Source organism: Thamnophis sirtalis, unplaced genomic scaffold (genome assembly GCF_051295495.1).
Source record: "Thamnophis sirtalis isolate CommonGarterSnake01/CBP01778 unplaced genomic scaffold, rThaSir2_p1.2 scaffold_5, whole genome shotgun sequence".
Taxonomy (NCBI): domain Eukaryota; kingdom Metazoa; phylum Chordata; class Lepidosauria; order Squamata; family Natricidae; genus Thamnophis; species Thamnophis sirtalis.
Genome location: NW_028261385.1, coordinates 129,048,978 through 129,068,404, shown reverse-complemented (window position 1 = coordinate 129,068,404; position 19,427 = coordinate 129,048,978). Strand labels below are relative to the sequence as shown.

Here is a 19,427-nt window from a genome sequence, read left to right as displayed (position 1 = left end):
TTAATCGTGATTGGAAATCCTTTTGGACTTTTGGCATGAAACAGGAAAAAATAGAATTATTCTATATGAGTTTGATGATCTGAAAAAATAATAGATAGAAAAATAAAAGCTATGTTGCAACCATAAAGGTCATTTCAAATTTATAATTGCTGTAAAAGAAAAACAGAACTCATTTCTTTCTTTCCCTTTTTTCTACACTTTTGGCTTCATTATTTTTTCTTTCTCATCTTATTAGTATCAGTTTTTATCTTTAATGCTTAAAATGCAATAAAGTTACCATAAAAAAGATTCAACTGGAAAAAAAAAATGTTTTTGCCTAGTTACAGACAAACTGCAACTTTTGTCTTTGACCTTTTAAAGATTTTTCAAGAAGCAAAACTAATGATTGATATGCACAGCTTCAACACAGAATAAAGGAAAGTTCTCATATTCTGTATTCAGTTTATTTCATTCAAGACAAAATTGTTATGAAACGGTTTAATTACATAATCTATGCTCAGCATCATTTTCTATTAAGCATATTGATCTTTCTGTGTGAAAGGGATATAAAACGGACGCAGAAGCAACATGCATTAATTATGCCAATAACCTATTTTATTTGTGATCTCTCACATATCTCATTCATACTAGTTTATGAAATATAAGGTAGGTGCTATTATTTTGGCCCACTTATTCCTTTTTAGGACTTTCAATTAAATAGTCAAGAAATGCCATCCCAGTACAGCTGATAGGTATTTTGGACAATGTTTGAAGAGGGTATCATCAGTCAAGATTATATGAGCACTGTAACTCTCCCAGTTTCAACCTAATCACTGAAATGAGAATGAAAATAAATAATAAGATGGAATTCTGTGTCTTTATCTAAGGATTTGCAAAGAACTACTTAACTACCAGTAATTTTCTGAATAGTGAACTGAGATAGGAACTGAATTTTCTGATGGATCACTAACAATTGTTGACAGGAATTGTTACCATCAATCAGAATAGACATCTTTGGAGACTCCATTTGGCTAAATTAGGCATTACAATGAGTAAAACATTTCCCACTAACTCAGGATAATTTATATATTGCACGACTTTATTCATCTTCCAATTATCCTTAGTCGTCTTTGATTTACCAATAATTTCCATTACCCTTACCTGTTTTACCAATAGCACAAGAAAAATTTTCTAATTTCTCAGTTCCCACACCCATTGAAAAAAAATCCACTTTCAAATCCTCTACAAGCACAAATCTTAGATATTTTTCCTAAAATAGTAATTGAACATTTGATTTAAACATTGGATAGTTATCAGAGATTTATGATTATCTGACTTTCATAGTGCCAAATATATATTTGCCAAATGTATTTACTAGACAAGCATTTGAACAGGAATTAAGTTATGTCGGTAGATAGATCGGCAATATATTAGCCACAGGACTGCTTTTTAAGCACAACACAATTTTTTGCTCATCCAATTCCAGGGTAATGACTTGCAAAACTATAATATTTCATATGAAATCTGAATTTTGTTTCACGGTATCCCCCGATATCCAGAGTTAGAAGAAGCAAATGAATGCTCATTCAAATTGTACATGACCAATTTATTTTTAGTATAACCAATTCCAATCATGAATGCACTTCAAATAATGTACTGTTTTTCAAGTCTACTTTAATTAAATTACAAGCTATTAAATACAGTATTTGAATTGTTAATTACCTTGAAAATGCAGCTACATTTTCAGCTAATGTTTGTTGATCATCAGCCCCAGACTTATAGTAATCGTACACAGACTTTTGAAGAATTTTCTTAGCATATTCTTCAAAATCAGCAATACAAATTGGTCTTTCAGACATGATGTCGATAACTTTGTTTTGTCTTTAAATCATTTAGTTCTGGTAGTTTTCAACTGGTTACTCATTAAACTAAAGCAAAGTTCAGAAAACCTTTTTTTAAGTAACCCAAATAATAAATTGACATTTCCTGACTATTCTTTTGGACTTTGACATTCACTAAATTAAGATGTCTCCACTGTGTATCAGAGAAGGAAATACGGAACAAAGTAATATATCTATAGTATATAGTAAATATTCCATGGTGGCATAGTCCACTGTCTACAATTAGAAAGACAAATTACAACAGCCCACTGCAAACTCATGCCATCTCTTTCCTCATGTAATTTATGTATGATTTAACTAGAACTTCATTTTTAAAGGGTGGGGGGGGGAACAGTAACAAAGGAAATTATCATCCAGATTCTTTACTATATAAATTAATGTACACACAATGGCTCTATAGTTGAACTACCACTAAAATTTCTTCTAGTGTGTACTCCAATGTAAAAACATAAGACACATCATTACATAAGCTTTTACCTTTCTGTATCCATCTACTTCCCCTTATGTATTCAATGCATTCAATACAAGCTAATGTATTCAATCAGATGATCTAGAGGTGCTGCAGATTAGAATTGGAGATACTGTCAATCAGCTGGACAGCAATGGTGGCAACCCAGAAAAGCTTGAATTCAGAGATTCGGAACTTCTGGTTGCTATGGGTGAGTGCCAAAGAGCAAAATTGGCCTAGTAGGAGAGCTGGAGTTTGTCCTCTACACGCCATACAGCCTATCATTCTGGGCAGAGGCCATTTTGTCTTTTACAGATGGCAGCAATTGCAGATGAGATAAATGTATCCACTTGTGCCGCCTTTCAGCACTGTGTGCCCAAGGGTTCTTCTGCACAGCACTGAAGGACTTGGAATGAGAAGTGAAAGGACTTTCAATCAGTATTTGGAGCTAGCTGATGAGATCACCTAGATTTCCTCTGGCTTTTATATGGACTTTCTGGGTTGGTCCAGCCAGTGGTGAGTGCCTATTTGGCCCCTCAAAAAAACCCTATGAGTGGGGGAAGGGATTTGGGAGTGTGGTGTGGATGTGTGATGGGAATGCAGCTGACTGGCAGATTGTTGCATGCTAGATCAGAAGCAATTCACAGGAACTAGTTAACCGGAGAAGGAGAAAGATTGCTAGTTTAGGACTGGATGGAGGCCTTTATCAATGGGATGGATGGTACAGGTCAGGGAGATTTGGCCTTTTGGGAAAGGAGCACACAACAGAATCTTGGACAGGAGATAGGGCAGGGCTGGCTGGTCTTGGGGAAGATATTTCAACATCTCCAGTTGATTCCAAGGCTATTTCCTTATGCCTGGTTACCAGACCTTGGCTTCCAAATACTACTATTAAATGCCAGGTTGATCAAAAATTAAGCCTCTCTTGTTCATGGCTTTGTGTGTATAAGAGGGCTGACTTGGCATGTATAATCAAGACCAGGTTGGGTGATCCTATTAAATCAGTCAACCATGAGGGCTGAATGGACCCTATTTGGTTCCAAAGGAAATTCGGGGTTAATCCTGAGGCTCTGGTATATGACGACAAAGGTCTCAGTTCAATGCCCAGAAAGCCCTCTGACTTTCAGAGGATTTCTGGAAATGGAAGCAACAGTTGAGATAGAGTACCAGGAGAGGAAGATGAGGAGTGAATGTGATATAAACTCTAAACACCTTAAATAAACAAACATTAAGCGAACACAGAAATATATAATAAATAAAATTTATAGTGAATAATGAAGCAGCATTTTAATATAAATGTTTTACATAGAAATCATGTCAAACTAAACTAAAAACTGAGCATGTTTTCATTTAAAGTAACAATCAGAAACACAAATGGTAATGTTGCTTTTAAAAATTTGATGCAAAACAGCAACCTCTGGGCAAAGTTTACTTGCCAAATATTAACTCTTAAGAATCTTCAAATGAATTAGCTTAGTCTACTTGCTGCTTTTAAAAGCACCTATACATTCAAACTTATGAATAGAGGTCATAGTGACGACAGTTTCAAAATCATTTCACTTTTGTCTGTGTTAAAAAAAAACACCCTAATTTAATAATTCCTTTGGAATGCTTTGCAGTCATCTTTATTATAAGCCAACTTAAAGCAGTGGTTTATATATCCACGTAGACATCAACTCTCTAAGCAAGAATGAATTGAACGGAAATCTTATGAACTAAGTTCTAATATTTTATCTTGTAAAAAAATTGGAAGACAAACAAGGAAGACTACTGCCAATTACCTCCACGCGACCTATTAGATCTCATCGATTAGGCCTCCTCCGAGTTCCATCTACCGGTCAATGCCGACTGGCAACCACGCGGAGGAGAGCCTTCTCGGTGGCAGCTCCGACCCTATGGAACGATCTCCCCGTGGAGATTCGTACCCTCACCACCCTCCAGACCTTCCGCACAGCCCTCAGAATCTGGCTATCCCGTCAGGCCTGGGGCTAAGACTGTAACCCGCCCGAATGGTATGAATGTTGTGTTTTAATTATGTATTGTCTTATATGTTACAAGTTTGTCTTCCCGCCCCCCTTTTGGGTTGTGAGCCGCCCTGAGTCCCCCCAGGGAAAAGGGCGGCATATAAATAAACTTCTACAATCTACAATCTACGACTGTGAAAAATATACCGAGTACTGTCATACTGAGCCCAGACCATTTAACACGGGATCCTTTTTACTTAAAAGTAAACAGTGGTTTTAGTTCCATGGACACACGTTTAGGATAGAATCCTCATGGACCAGCTTCTCAAACAGCTACTCAACCTGAATCTTTCACGTTATCAAAAAAATATGCTTGGTCATATTACTAAGGTTCAGATGTTTAAGACTCAAATCAAATAACTGACAAACAACTTATCTTTTAGTTTCTTTAACTGTGCTATGTTAAGATTCTCCAACATGGTTTTTAAAAAAATAAGTATACAGTTGTACAGGTTAAGTATGTACATTTAAACATTTATTTGACATTAAATGCTTCCCCCACCCCCAACACTTAAATCTATTTGCTCTATATTCTGTAACATTAACAAAGTGCAATGGATAGTTTTACTAAAACTTGTTTAAAAAGGTATTTTAATAAGCAAGTTGTATAGCTGTTAAGACCCATTTTAGTGCAATAAAAGGTTAACAAAAATTTGAAAATAGTTCTAATCAACAGAGAATGCAACTGACAAATATTGTGACAGCATGTACATAAAGCAAATATAGTGCTTTATTTTTACTACTTTCATCTGAGCCTATCATTTCTTAGGCTTAAAAATCTCTCCACCTGAAAGTTGAATAGATCCTGACATTTATTTTAATTCGCTGGATACCACTGAAAATAATTGTCTCTATATAAATACAAAGGGAAATAATACTGTTCTGAATTGCTTCTTTGATAAACTTAATTCATTATCATAACTCATTCAACACTTGCATAACCTTACAAGGGAATACTGATACTTATATGATTACTTCATAGATCTACTCTATACAGAACTTTGACAACTATGGAACGGAATAAGTACCTTGATTATTGAGGACAAACTAAAAATCAATGTATGCATCCAGACATTCTGTTTGCATTAAGAAATTTGCAATGATATTTTTTCAGGCTTCTCCTGCATTGGGGGTTGAATTGGAATACATAAAAGTATCAATGTTATATCAAAGCAGTATTGAATAAATACAAAGGAACCTAAAAATGGCCAACAAATCAGATACTGAGATATTGACTTGACAGATTATAATATTGGGACAATGGATATGAAACTGATTGCTGTAAGAAAGCCACATCCGTATTTAAAAATCTCTTCCTGGCTTTCAAGAAAGCATGCTGAAAGTAAAACCTGGCAGCTGGTAAACTATATTGTAAACATAATTTTTGTTATACAATGCTCTCCCCTGAAATACACATCACAGCTCTGAAGCCTGTAGGAAGTGCCTTAGGTAACTGGATCCAAAGACCTCGGAGAGGTATAAACAGTTATCAGTTTAAGCATATCAAACAGTAAAACCTTATTACTGTCTTAAGCTGCCTTCGGTCTTCTAGATTTTTGTCTTCAACTGTACATTTTGGAATTAACTTGTACCAGCAAGCCCTCAAAACTTTTTTTTTATATACTTAATTCTGAAAGACAATTTGCAGTTGTACAGAATGGCCACTTCATCGAGTTTATGATATGGCTGCAGTGGTGGGTTGCAGACAGTACGCCCCGGTACAGGCATACCGGAGCACTGGGTACCCATACGGTGCTCCGGAAGGCCCACCCGAGCTCCTTACCTGTCCTTTAAAGCCTTTGGTGCTTCCACGCATGCACATGGCACATACAGCACCTGTGTACCCTCCGCCGAGCAACTGGAGTGTTGTGGAGGCTTGTGGAAACGTTCCTGGCAGCTACGAAGCATGTGCGCGCCATGCATGTGTCCATGTGGGCAACGCCAGACCCGTTCCAACCGTATTGGTGGGAATGGGATCTGGAACCCACCACTGTATGGATGATGCAATAAAACCTCTTACCTATCCCTGAACTCAATGTGGTTGTTTGATTGTCATGTCTCTGATTTCAACGTTAGTCGTATTTTACATTCAAAATATTGACCTTAAAAATAAAAACAGAAGCTTTCTGGCAGTCAGCCTATATTTAGCTGCAATGTCTTATAAGTCAAATATTTGGCTTCAGCTGCAAAACGAAGGTCCCAATCATCTTTGGTCCACTTAAAAGTATACACTCAAGTACTTTCACTATAGTTCAGGCTCCATCTGATTTTTACGTTGTCTTAAGGAGGTCTCCTCTAACTTGTCAGATTCAAAAGGCTCTAAATCATTTTCTCCCTCACATCCTTCAACGGCTGAATCATCTGAGGAATTGGGCTGAGACTCATCTTCTCCCTCTTCTTCATTTTCTCCAATAGACAAACCCTTTTCTGGAATTTCATTCCCTGCTGAAAGTTCCAATGTTTGCTGTTGATCTTCTTCTATCTTCTTCTCATCAGGATCTACGGAATCTGAAGTAAAAGAATTGAGGAAACAAGAGCTAGTATTTTTTGTACAAATGGAATATTTTGTTAAGCTACAAAGTGCCAGCTTTCAGATCTAGCCCTTGTGATTCATTTCCCCAAACATCTTTACCTCTGTGTTGAACTACTTACAGATTAAATAGAATAGAATAGAATAGAACAGAATAGAACAGAATAATTTTGTCACTCTGAATGTACACTAATTGGCATAAATTAAAATGAGATTTAATTGTTTACATCTCTCAAAGGGTCACGTCTAATATAAATATAAACATGAGAAAAGATAAATACCATACATCCATACATATGCATGTACCCTCATATATATTATATGACATGGAGAAACAACACAGTCTAGTTCAGATGCACACAAATATATACAATGCTCTCCCCTGAAATACACATCACAGCTCTGAAGCCTGTAGGAAGTGCCTTAGGTAACTGGATCCAAAGACCTCGGAGAGCTATAAACAGTTATCAGTTCAAGCATATCTAACAGTAAAACCTTATTACTGTCTTAAGCTGCCTTCGGTCTTCTAGATTTTTGTCTTCAACTGTACATTTTGGAATTAATTTGTACCAGCAAGCCCTCAATATTATATCTACACATACACATACACACACACACACACACACACACGTACGTCAGGCCAAAACAATTTCATTATGATTAAGCATGTGGTAAGGTTATTTATCAGAGTTGAAATTAAGGAAATATTAAAAACAGGTTATTATTCACAGTGGCATATTTCCATACCATTTGAAAATGTGTCCTACTTCCATGTAGATGTCATTGGACTATTGCAAAGTGCTCTGTATGGGGCTGCTCTTGTTGGTAAGCTGCAGGTGCCCATGCAATACTACTGCTGCATGAACTGCCTTGGCCCTTGGCTCCTAGTAAGCTTCCGGGTGCAATTCAAGGTACTGGTTGTCACCTTAAAGCCCTATGTTGCATGGTACCAGATTAATTGTGGTACAGCCTATTCCTAATGGTTTCCACCCTCCTACTAAACTGACAAGGGGAGTATGCTCCAGGTCCTCTCAGTAAAACAGTGTTGCCTGGTGGGAACGTGGAAGCTTGTCTTCTCTGGCATGGTGCCCCTCCCATGGAATAGCCTTGTATTGGAGACATAGATGGCCCTGGCCCTGTTGGACTGCAGGAAAACAGTGAAGACTTGACTTTACCCCCAGGACACCGTGGTCAAGATGTTGATGGACCTGGCACTGTGTGGTTAGTAGATGCATGCAAATTTTATCAGGACCTCAGCATAATTTATTGTTTGTTTTAAAGGGATTCTTTCAGTGCACTATATTTGTATTTTGTTTGCTGTCGAGTTCTTTCTGGAAAACTATATACAAACACAATAAGCACTAGCATTATGCATACATACCAAAACTTTCTTCTTTGAACTTAGCAGGACACATGCAGTCTATAAGCAAAACAAATATCTGAAAGAAAAAAAGAAAAAAAGAACTGTAAAACTAATCTAGGGAATTTCAAATCTGGTCAAATATCTCAAGACTATTATATCTGAGTGGTTTGTAATTATGTTGCACTTCAATGCAAAATATCCATATTTTTCTGCCAATGAAAGTCATGAGCTGTGCTAAATAAAACCATAGATCAAAGCCCTCTCTAAATGCTTTTTTTTTACAACTATTCATACAGCAATTTTTAAATCAGATAAACCAGGACTTTTCAGAATCCTTAATGAGATCCTGATCTATTGATCTAACTATATAGAAGTTCTATCTAGACTATAATTTCTCAAGTGATATTTGTGTTTTGTGTTTTAATTGATGGTGTGTAACTACAGCAACAAAATACACCAGTGATTATGTAATACAAAAGAAGCTACATATACCGTACCGATCAAAATAAAACAAACTTAAAAGCTAAAACTAATCCAAAAACATACTTGATGTCAATATAGGTTAATCTAAGCCTCAATGTCTGCTTATATTTAAAACCACCGAAACATGCTGCGCCATCTTTTCACTTTTGGAACATGACATTTCAAAAATAGATTAAATAATGTATAATAAATCTATTCCTTGATATCAGGAAGATAAAGATAGGATTATCCTCTTTGCTGCATTCCAAGTTTAATGAGCCAAAATTTATCATAAAATTAAAATTAAAGATTAAACATTACATCTTTGACAGTAACATTTCTTTTCAAAATTTATTAACATATTAAATACTAATTTCTCTTGAGTTTTATCATTCATAGACCAGGATCACTTAGTTGATAAAAAGTAAAACTCAAGAAAATATAGACCAAGAGTTTGAGAGATAATTCTCTACATTCTCTTGGGATCAAGAGAACCGGAAAAAATACAGGTTCTTAATTACTATTTTCTCTAACATAATAGAAAGATTTGATCTACCATTTTTTTCCACAATTCCCCAATACAGTAGGAATACCAATGTTTTCTTGATCTATAGTGAACTCTTCAGATGATACCATTTGCTGTGCTTGTTATCAATACATTTTGTTATTCCCATTTTTCTACATCTTGGTTTAAGAATATAAAACTGTTTTCTTACCAAAGCCAAGATAAGACCTATCAGAAGGGTGGCTAATATGAAGATGGCGTAGGAAACCCAAATATGAATCCCAAGAGTCCCAGTAAAATAGTTGTGGATTTGCTGCAAGAGAAACATAATTTGAATTGAAATTGGTGTTCCATTATCTATCAGTTATCGTTTGGAATGACATTTGTACAATATATCTTCAAATCTTCATGCATTCTGAAAATGTAATTACAGAAGAATACAGTTTTGTTTTGACTTTGAGAGGTTTGAATCAATTTCACATAAATCATTTACAAAATCAACATCCTTTATAAAAACTATCATTGGCTGTGTCTTTTGCGGATAGTAGGTAGTGCCAGCTGGAATATGTACCTATGCTCAGCATTTGAGTTTGTTTTTTTACTAGATTACTATGTTTTTCAATTTTTTTAACATTAATTTTCAGATGAGGCACTCCCTGCGGGTTTTAAGTTACCAACAATTGTTGACGGAAGCAATTCAATTTATTGAACAAAGCATTTTTATGTCTACTCTAAGTTCTCACAAGACACACTTCACACTCATCAATACAGAATGAGATTATTCTGATTTTAAAGCTTAGGTACCGACAGGGAAACACAGGAGCTGCGCATACATAAAGCCAGTGGATATTGGGAACCTACCCAGAGAAACTGGGAGTCTTGCTGTGCTTGTTTGTTGTTCTGATTAACTTTCCAACTGTTGGTTTCCCAGGCTTATAAGTAGCATTAATATTAGAACTTTTATTTCTGAATACAAGTGATAGCATTGTCTAAATATACAGGTAAACAGCAACTGTGTATTTTCTTCTGTATGTTTTAGACAGGGGTGGGTTTCTCGCCCCGTTCCAACCGGTTCGGTTGGAACGGGGCGGCGGCGTCCTCGTGCACGCGCGCAGCGCACGCGTACTAGCGTCTGTGCGATGCTCCAGCTGCTCCTGGAGGATCGCGCAGGCACTGTATGCATCCTGCGCATGCATGGAAGCGCAGAACTCGTCAAAACCGGGTAAGGAACGCGGGCGTGCGGGTGGGCCCTTCGCCGTTCCCGGAAGTTACTTACTTCCGGGTTCGCCAACCAACCGGTTCGCGGGGACCACCACGAACCGGTTGAAACCCACCCCTGGTTTTAGACCACGGGCCCCCAATCCCTAAACTGTGGATTGGCATCCATCCGCAGCATGCCAGCAACAGGGCCACGCAAACAAGCAAAGCCCAATCAGTAGGATGCAGGCAGCGTGCAAAATGATGCCCCCTCCAAGCGGAAAAACTTTTCTCTATGGATCTGGTCCCTGGTGCCCAAAAGGTTAGGGGCCACTATTTTAGACTCCTAATAATCCTAATAACTGCTGCCAGAAGTTCAGCAGTTCGATTCTCACAGGCTCAAGGTTGACTCAGCCTTCCATCCTTCCAAGGTCAGTAAAATGAGGGGCCCAGATTGTTGGGGACAATATGCTGACTCTGTAAACCTCTTAAGAGAAGCTGTAAAGCACTGTGAAGCAGCATACAAGTCTAAGTGCTATTGCCATTTAGCACTTTCTAAATGGAAATTTATGGATTTTATATTTAATTTAAAACACTGTTTTGAAGAGTTTATAAATCTGTTAGAGCTTTTACCCATATGGCAGATTACGGAGTGTTGATATGCAACCATGTTGAAATCTTGCATGCCATCATAAAATTTACAAAATTTCAATTATTTGTCACAATTTGAACCAAAGTTTTAGAAGTAGAAACTTTTTCCATGGATAGATTTGATCAGCATTAATATTGAACTATATTCTTTCCATACTGTATAAAGCTGTATGATCATTGGGGAACACTTTTAAAACCATAGATCAAGTGTAAAGTTTTTCTGCATTACTTAAGACACATATTGCTTACTTACTCTGATCCATCCAGATAAATGGAAAAGTCCTGCCATTCCACACATCCTAATAAAAATCAATATAAACGTGATCACTAAAAATAATTAAAGATTGAAAAAGTGTGATCCCATTTTTTTCTGGGACTTTGATTATTTCTCATGATCAAGAAAGACACAATAATTAAACTATGAAAATAAAAGGAAAGTGGTAGTCTTTCTCTAACCAACCTTTACAATAGTTACAGAATGTATTAGTAAAACCAAATTATCAGATTTTATCATACTGTTTCATCTACATTTATACAAGATCTTTATCATAATGAATAAACGTCACACAAGATATCATAGCAATCTTCACTAAGCTGTACTCTACAGGAATAATCTAAATACATATATTCCATATGTCATCACCACAACCAATTAGCACATACTATGATTTTTATTCCCTAAAAACATGGATCTACAGCTCAAAATTAAATGCAAAATAAATACCTTCCTATAATCCTGAAAGCACTGGACAATCTCTACCAGTAGATGGTAGAGCAGAATGAAACATAAATTACCACAATAAGTCACCCTGAAAGTTAAAAAGTGTAAACAATATTCGACTGGGAATTGCTATTTTCAGCTAAGGTTGCATTTAACCTAGGATGAAATTCCAGTCTGGGACACGATAGTGCATTATAATTACATTAGAGATGAGGGAGACTTCCATCCTGCCACAGGTTCTATACTTTCCCATTTCCTCTCCAGGATATAACTCTCTAGATCCTCCAGTGTCTTCGAGCCACGATATCTGCGAAAAACTCCATCCTTTGCACTGAAAACAGATTAAAGTATAGTTACGCCATTGAATCTAAAACCTTGTTACTCTCCAGTGTCGAAGAGTGGCAATCATACAAATTAACAAGATTTACAGAGAAGCAGATTCTTTTTGTACTATTTTTCTCCACATCCTTAAGAGGATTATTCCACTTGGGGAATTGGAAAGCAGGGGGGGAAAGGGAGATGAAAATAAGCAAGAGAAGAAAGGAATAAGGAGATGTAGTCAGGGAAAAATGAAAAGAAGTTCCTTTTATTCTTATTACAACTCAATCACTTAATTACTTGTTTGGGGTAGCTATCATATAGCATGTTTCCTCTGGGCCAAAAATCTAACTTGTATTTTCCAAAGGATATTGGAGTATATAAACCCAGGAACAACCTTAATTTACTACCTTGCCACTTTTTATAATTAATCAAAGTATTCTGGTTAATAAAACCCATTGGATCTCATTTCAGGGAGAGACATTGAAGCAACGCACAGTGAATTCCATTGTGGTTTGTTTATGACAAATTGCTAGTGCCTCACATTACTACCTTATTTTCCAGTCACAGCAGGCTCCTATTATCCATGTTAAGAAGGGCAGCAGGAAGCTCCCTTGTTTAGATCATAACGTTCTTCTGAAACATCTTGCTTTCTACTGGGGCTAATCCTACCTATTTTTCCATAAACATCATGTGTCCAAAATGCCATCTATAGAAAACTTCCTCATCTCCTATGGCCTCTGTCCATTTGACTTTTTAAATTGCAAATAAAAGTATCTGAACTTTTTAAAAAAATGGGAAGCTAGCATACTCCAAAGCATTATTCTCTAGCATCATCTTCACTTCCTAGAATGCAGTTGGGTATTAAATGGCCAGCAGTCAATATATTTTGTAATTGCTTAGATCTGCCATAAGAACTATTCTATTCAACTATTTCCCCCCAAAATCTTACACGTTCCCAACACTCCACTCATCAAACTAAAAAGACTGGAGCTCTTTGCAATAAGACTTTTTTTAAAAAAACCATATTTTTGGGAGTATAAGACTCACCGGAGTTTAAGACACACCAAGAAGAGGCAATTTAAAAAAAAAAAGGTTTTGCACTCTGCAGACCTCCCCAAAATGGCCCATTTTTCATGAAAAGGGGCCTTTTTTTCAAAAAAAGGGGGGGGCATGAACAGCCTTTAAGAGGCTTATAGAGTGCTCCTGGGGGCTGGGGAGGGGGAAATTGAGCAAACAACGGCCAGTTTTTTGCTCATTTTTGCCCTCCCCAGCCCCCAGGAACACTCTGAAAGCCTCCTAAAGGCTATGCATGGCCTTTTTTGCAAAGAGGGTGGGGTTTTGGGAGGCCAAAAATGCTGTATTCAGTGTATAAGACACACCCAGATTTCCAGCCTCTTTTTTGAGGGAAAAAGGTGCGTCTTATACTCCAAAAATCCGATACCTTACTCTGCCACATATAAAATTGTAAATAGCAACTATTTTCAGAGTAATTAAAATATATACTTACTGGTAAATAGTGGGAAGAGTAGTGACTAAGAAACGGCCACTTACACCTGCGGAGAATAGATACTTGCTTTAAATAGCACTTATTATCTTGCTTCTTACACATAATCATCATCTGACAAACACTTTACAATTAAGAGCTCATTTTCATATTCTGCACATTTTGTGGGAGTTGGCAATCTATATTCCCATAGCTTCACATAAATAACAATAACTCATTTGGTCTCCTTTTGATCCCCTTAACCTCTACGGGTAAAAATGTGAATTATAGTTAAAGAGGTCAGACACTGAAAGAAAACAAGGGTAAGAAAGGGGAATTCCAAGTACTAACAAAAAAGAATTTCTCTTAGCACATTTCAAAAATATTCCAGAACGATTCTAAAATATCCATGAGAAAAGTTTTGCCAAGCACAGAAGCTATTAGTTCACAGACAGTCCAAAAGTATCTTAGAAAAAGAATGTATTTTCTGACTTAAGTCATGTCAAATAAAAACTATTTTTACCAGCAATTCCTATCTCTCAAAAATTGTTTTGAGACAGGTAATGCATAAATTAGCATAAACCCTACAATAGGGTTCATATTTTTAAAAAGGTTCCAAGGCCATAAGAAGGCCATAGCTAACTGAAGATGTTCCTGAAGTAACAGGACATTACAGCCAAAATCCTTGGCTGGATGTGGGATCCAAACTGGTAAAAAATCACTCTAAAGAAAGGAGAGCTCTCGACAGTCCACATGGACTCTATACAATGTTCCTCTGAGTAGATGGCAGGAACCAATATTTTTGAGGTCTGCTTATGAACTGAGTGACTATAAGTCGACGGATTACAACTACACTCATAGTTGTAATATAGTCTTTAAGGACTCAAAATTCAACCATTCCTTGTTTCTTAATCAACTTGGAATTGATTTTAATAATTCTTTACATTACAAACCTCTGGAACAGCAAGTTTTTATGGACTTCACTGGATGAACTTTTTCTATTTATTACAAAAGACGTTATAAATACATGTTTAGATATTTTTTTTTTAAATCATTGAGGCCATTCCAAAAATGGCATTTGCTTCCGAGATGGAGCCACACAGCCTAGGAATGCTAAGGGGCAGAGCCCTCCTTTCCCAACATGAGCTCGAGCTCTGCATATCGACAAAAGGTTGGGTGAGAAGCAGACCAAAGGCCTATGGGAACCCAAGGTTAACCCCCACTTAATGACCCAAACCCCTACTCTCTGTTAACCAGAAAATAAGGTGCCTGAAGGAATGGAGGAGACCTTGGGATGCCTGATCCAGGAAGGCCTGGGCCTGCACTAGGCCTCACTCATCTGAAGTATCCCATGTTCTGTTTAATGAGAGAGGAAGGGTAAGGATCGTTAAGTGAGGCAATGTGGATGCATCACTTAATGGCATCATGATTTGCAACCATAATGATTGAGCTGATAATGGTGAGTCGAGGACTATCTTACACAATAGTGCTAATTTCCAAAGCAGCTTTAGCCACTATATCATCGTCTAGATCAGTGTTTCTCAACCTTGGCGACTTTAAGTCCTGTGGACTTCAACTCCCAGAATTCCCTAGCCAGCATAAAGTCCACATGAAGTCCACAGGACTTAAAGTCGCCAAGGTTGAGAAACCCTGGTCTAGATTCACTGGACTATATGTCTACAAAGCTGATTATCCCCAGTGAGCATGGGTGCTGATCACTGATCTGGGATCATATCAGATGTCTATCAGAGTTTCTGAAAAACTAATCTAAATTTGGGTAATAACATTAAGACTTAATATCCTGTTTCCATTCTTTAAAAAAAAGCAATTAAATTACTTACACTGATTTTTGTTTTTAGTGATTATTCATTACTTACCTGGTTCTTGAGTGACATCAACCTTGCCCACACTGAGTTCGAGTTCCTTGCTATTTCTTGCAAAAGCTTCCCATGCCAATTCCATTTGCTGACAGACAGGACACCAAGGAGCATAGCTAAGGAAAGTGACAGTACGATATAAGCATGGGTTTCCTTCATTATCTGCTTAGTGGTTTCCAATTTATTAAAATCTATAGGTTTTTGACAACAGTTAACAAAAAAAAGGACAAAATCATTCAGTATCTTGCATTGAATTCCAAACAGGCTGTTCTTACTGTACCATAACTTTTCTAAGAAACATGAGCACAAAACATACCCTTTATTATCTTGAAACACTTTCAAGTTCAGAGAAAGTTGAAACAATAGTTCCGAATTTACAAGATATTTTCAACTCCTAATGTTTTTTATTGCAAGAATTCTGAAATGCAGCCTGGATTTGATCTTTTTCTACCATAATACTGCACCAAAAAGCAATGAGAACGCCAATAGTACATTTCCACAATCATTCTATTCTCCAAATTCATCCAATAGACATGCCAAAATTGATTCAATTGCACAGATCATTGACACAGCAGTGGCTGATGTAAAACTAATGTAAATTTTGTCCAACCTCTACGATAGGCCAAATTATATAAAGGAAGTTTCTGACTTACAACCACTATTGGGACTGAAATTTTCATTGCTAAGCTCATCACGGCTATTAAATGAATCTGGCTTCCCCTATTGAGTTTGCTTCTTGGAACCTCTAACAAGAACAGTAGTGCTGCTTTGAATTCTAATAGGATGTTTGAAGCTCGTAACATCCAAATAATTAGTATAACAAATACTCTTAAAATTCTTACAAAAAAAATCAGTATCTAACACCAGTCAATCGGCTGCAGTCACCTTCCATAATGTAAATTTTCAGGAATAAAGATAAACTTTCTAGGCAGCAAACATTTTTAATATATTACTTCATAAAAAAATTATTCTGGCCAAGAAGGACCCAACCAAAGGGGAAAAAATATGCTGCAGAAGATGCAAACTTAGAGTTATTCTGCAAAAAAATATATCTGAAGGAAAGAAAAGCATCTTCACAATCAATGCAGTGTTTCTTATGCAAGGAGTTTATACTATCAAACAAGGGCATCATGCAATGTTCCAGTCCCAAAACAAGCCATTTAGTGTATTCTACATTTCAGAGAACATCCTGTGACAGAACATTTTGCAAACCCCTTCTGGAGATGTTTAACTGCTAGTTTTCTACCAAAACACATAGGGCTTCCTAAATTATAAAGTATGTAATGTAATTCTGACAGCTAGTTTTACAATATTTTAGCAGTATCTTCAAATCCCCAACTCACTTGAACATGTTGCAGTTACACAAAAAGTGTTAAGGCCAGCAGTCATCAAAAGATCACCTATTCATGATATATTGTAGTGCATTCATTAGTTCTATATTTCACTTCACAGATCTATTCCTCATCCATATGATACCCTGAACCAAGTCAATGAAACCCTGCAGTAGTCTTTGTGTTTGTGTTAAGGGGGGGAAAAAACTAGACATAACCAAACGTCATTGCGGGACAACTTAGGATTTCATCCATAGCAATAGCAATAGCAGTTAGACTTATATACCGCTTCATAGGGCTTTCAGCCGTCTCTAAGCGGTTTACAGAGTCAGCATATCGCCCCCACAGTCGGGTCCTCATTTCATCCACCTCGGAAGGATGGAAGGCTGAGTCAACCTTGAGCCGGTGAGATTAGAACCACCGATGAACTGCAGATAACAGTCCTCTGAAGTGGCCTGCAGTACTGCACCCTAATCACTCGGCTCCTTCCATGTCCAAAAGAGAGGGCTAAGCTGAGGTGAACATGCTTCCTCTTTCAATAGTATTTTCTCTTTTGCTTTATAACCATGGTATTCAAATTGTGAACCAAAGTATCTCTTGGTTTCTTCATTTGCTTGGCAATGGGTCACTGGTGAGTTACACTGAGCAGAATTTGATTGTTTGATAAGGCTGTCTTTTCCATTATAGATCTAAAATATGAGCTATTATTTTATAACGCACATCTGACAAAGCATTTGTGAATACAAATAACTATACCAAATATTTAAAAAGGCTGACAATTGCTCTGTACATTTTTCAAATGTAGGAAGCAATTGTTTTCCAACTTGTAAAAGAAACTATGTCTTGTCCACATTCATGGGTCTAATATGGAAAATGCCCTTGGCTGTCTTCTCGTGTTCATGCATGGGCAGCCATTCTTTATTTCCCAAGGAAGTGGAATCATGTACATGCCTGTAGATAGCTATGTATGCACTTGCCCTTTGAAGCAGCCTTGCAAAACATGTCTGCTTTAATGATTAAAAAGGAAATGTTTCATGCATACTGCCACTTTTCAAGAAACCCACAGAAAAGCAGTTACAAAAAAGCAACAGAAGTACTAGAATACTATATTTTGCTGTTTCAAAATTACACTTAATCCAATTTGTGGACTGCCACAACAGCATGTCTAACCTACTTCATGTGCAAAATTTGCTCATCCTTATCAGAAGTCACTAACAGCTATTTATGGACTCCAGAGCCAATCCCTTATCCTGAATTGCATGTTTTTCATACATTCATGCACTATAGTACTAGACAATCACTAAATTGGTTTGTGAGTTCAGTTTGTTGTGAAAATTCAGCCATTGCCTTCAAGCATTTTAATAACTAGGCCATTACATTATGGCATAATATTGCTTGTTTGGGCACAACACTTTACATATATGTAGCAATTCATTAGCAAGGTTTAGCAGGTTGCAGCAGGTGTTATTTAGCATCAAATACCAAATAATACCTTGCAATGTAGTATAACTATTACAGTTTTTTCAGTAAACTATAACTGAAGGACCAAACAGTATGGCCAGAAAAGGGGAATTCTTTAACCTGACTTATTGAGTATGAATTTATAATAATATATTGAGCAGGCACTGGATTGGGGAAAATTGGATTTAATTAAAGCCCATCAGAAAAGAGCTAAATCATAAAAGCTAAAACCCATATCACCTTAATTATTTACTTGCATTAATAAAAAGCCAACTCTCCAAAATGAAGACAGACGGACGAACTAGGTTTATGAACTGCATCTGTCTTAAGCGCAGGGAAACGGTCCCCACGTTTATGGACCGAAATGCCCCCAAATAAGTGCCAAGTCAAACTATCCGCACTTGCAGCCGACGCCCTCTTACACTGCCTTGCCTTACAACGTGTTAGAGAAACTGGCTGGGGATGATGGTGGCTGTAGTACACCCTCCCACTGGCGCCCTAAGGGAGAGAGAGAGAAGGCTGGCAGGGCTCTTCTGCCTGCATTGCCTTTCCAAGTTTGCGCGCGCCTTGGCTTACTCACAATTCCACCATCCACTGGCCCTGCAGCAGGAGGCTCCAGTTGGACCCGCTCAGCTCCACCACGTGGCTCCCCACCGCCTCCGGCTCCGGCTCCAGGGAAGCCGCAACCGTAAGGAGGAACGCCAGGCCGGCAGCTCCCCAGAGCATCACCAGCAGCGGAGTTATCCTCTCTTTTCTCCAGCGGCTGCAGCAGCGCCTTGGAAAGACGGCCGCCGCCATCTTGAGCAACTAGGAAATTAAACCGCCGCCGCCAAGCCGAGCTAAGGAACCGAGAGTGACGGGGCGGCCCGAAGGGCACCTTTGCTTCCGGTTCGATGCGACGGCTTTCCACCATGTGCGGGGTAGAAGAAGCGCGCTGGGAATGAGCATCGGGAACGTATTGCAAGACAATCCCGTCTCAGCGCAATACGCGGGTTTTGGGAGGGCGGTGTGATCACCTTTGGTTCTGGCTGCATGTTAGTACTATGCATACTTTAAAATACAAAACACCATTCTCAGGACCAACATTTTTTTAAAAAAAACATTGAAATGTGTGGTTTTTTTTTAAATAATATAAAGCAAGACATAATTATGACTGTTAACATGATGCAAACC

At 37.6% G+C, this 19,427-nt stretch overlaps 2 protein-coding genes across 2 annotated transcripts in view; both read right to left on the bottom strand.

Moving 5' to 3' along the window:
* The window catches only part of HAO1 (hydroxyacid oxidase 1), a 48,199-nt gene extending 44,736 nt beyond the window's left edge, over window positions 1-3,463 (bottom strand). The window contains exon 1 of the mRNA XM_087716873.1: window positions 1,702-3,463. Coding sequence (XP_087572999.1) covers window positions 1,702-1,838 — 137 coding nt within the window. The 5' untranslated portion in view covers window positions 1,839-3,463. The remainder of the gene's footprint in view (window positions 1-1,701) is intronic.
* A 1,342-nt stretch (window positions 3,464-4,805) lies between these two features.
* Window positions 4,806-19,083, bottom strand: TMX4 (thioredoxin related transmembrane protein 4). The gene is made up of 8 exons (XM_087716874.1): window positions 18,835-19,083; window positions 15,463-15,578; window positions 13,610-13,655; window positions 11,984-12,112; window positions 11,314-11,359; window positions 9,424-9,525; window positions 8,264-8,321; window positions 4,806-6,860 (listed from the first exon to the last, which is right to left on the bottom strand). Exons 1-8 carry the CDS (start codon window positions 19,050-19,052, stop codon window positions 6,598-6,600), a joined length of 978 nt encoding a protein of 325 aa, XP_087573000.1. The 5' UTR covers window positions 19,053-19,083; the 3' UTR covers window positions 4,806-6,597.
* Window positions 19,084-19,427: the final 344 nt, after the last annotated feature.

What these genes read in the sequence shown, in the direction of transcription:
- TMX4 (XM_087716874.1), bottom strand. Translation starts at nt 19,052, where the DNA reads ATGGCGGCGGCCGTCTTTCCAAGGCGCTGCTGCAGCCGCTGGAGAAAA. An exon ending in GGCCAGTGGATGGTGGAATT is followed by an intron (nt 15,579 to 18,834) that starts GTGAGTAAGCCA and finishes CACTTTCCTTAG; the next exon opens with CTATGCTCCTTGGTGTCCTG. An exon ending in ATTTATCTGGATGGATCAGA is followed by an intron (nt 9,526 to 11,313) that starts GTAAGTAAGCAA and finishes TTTCTCTTGCAG; the next exon opens with CAAATCCACAACTATTTTAC.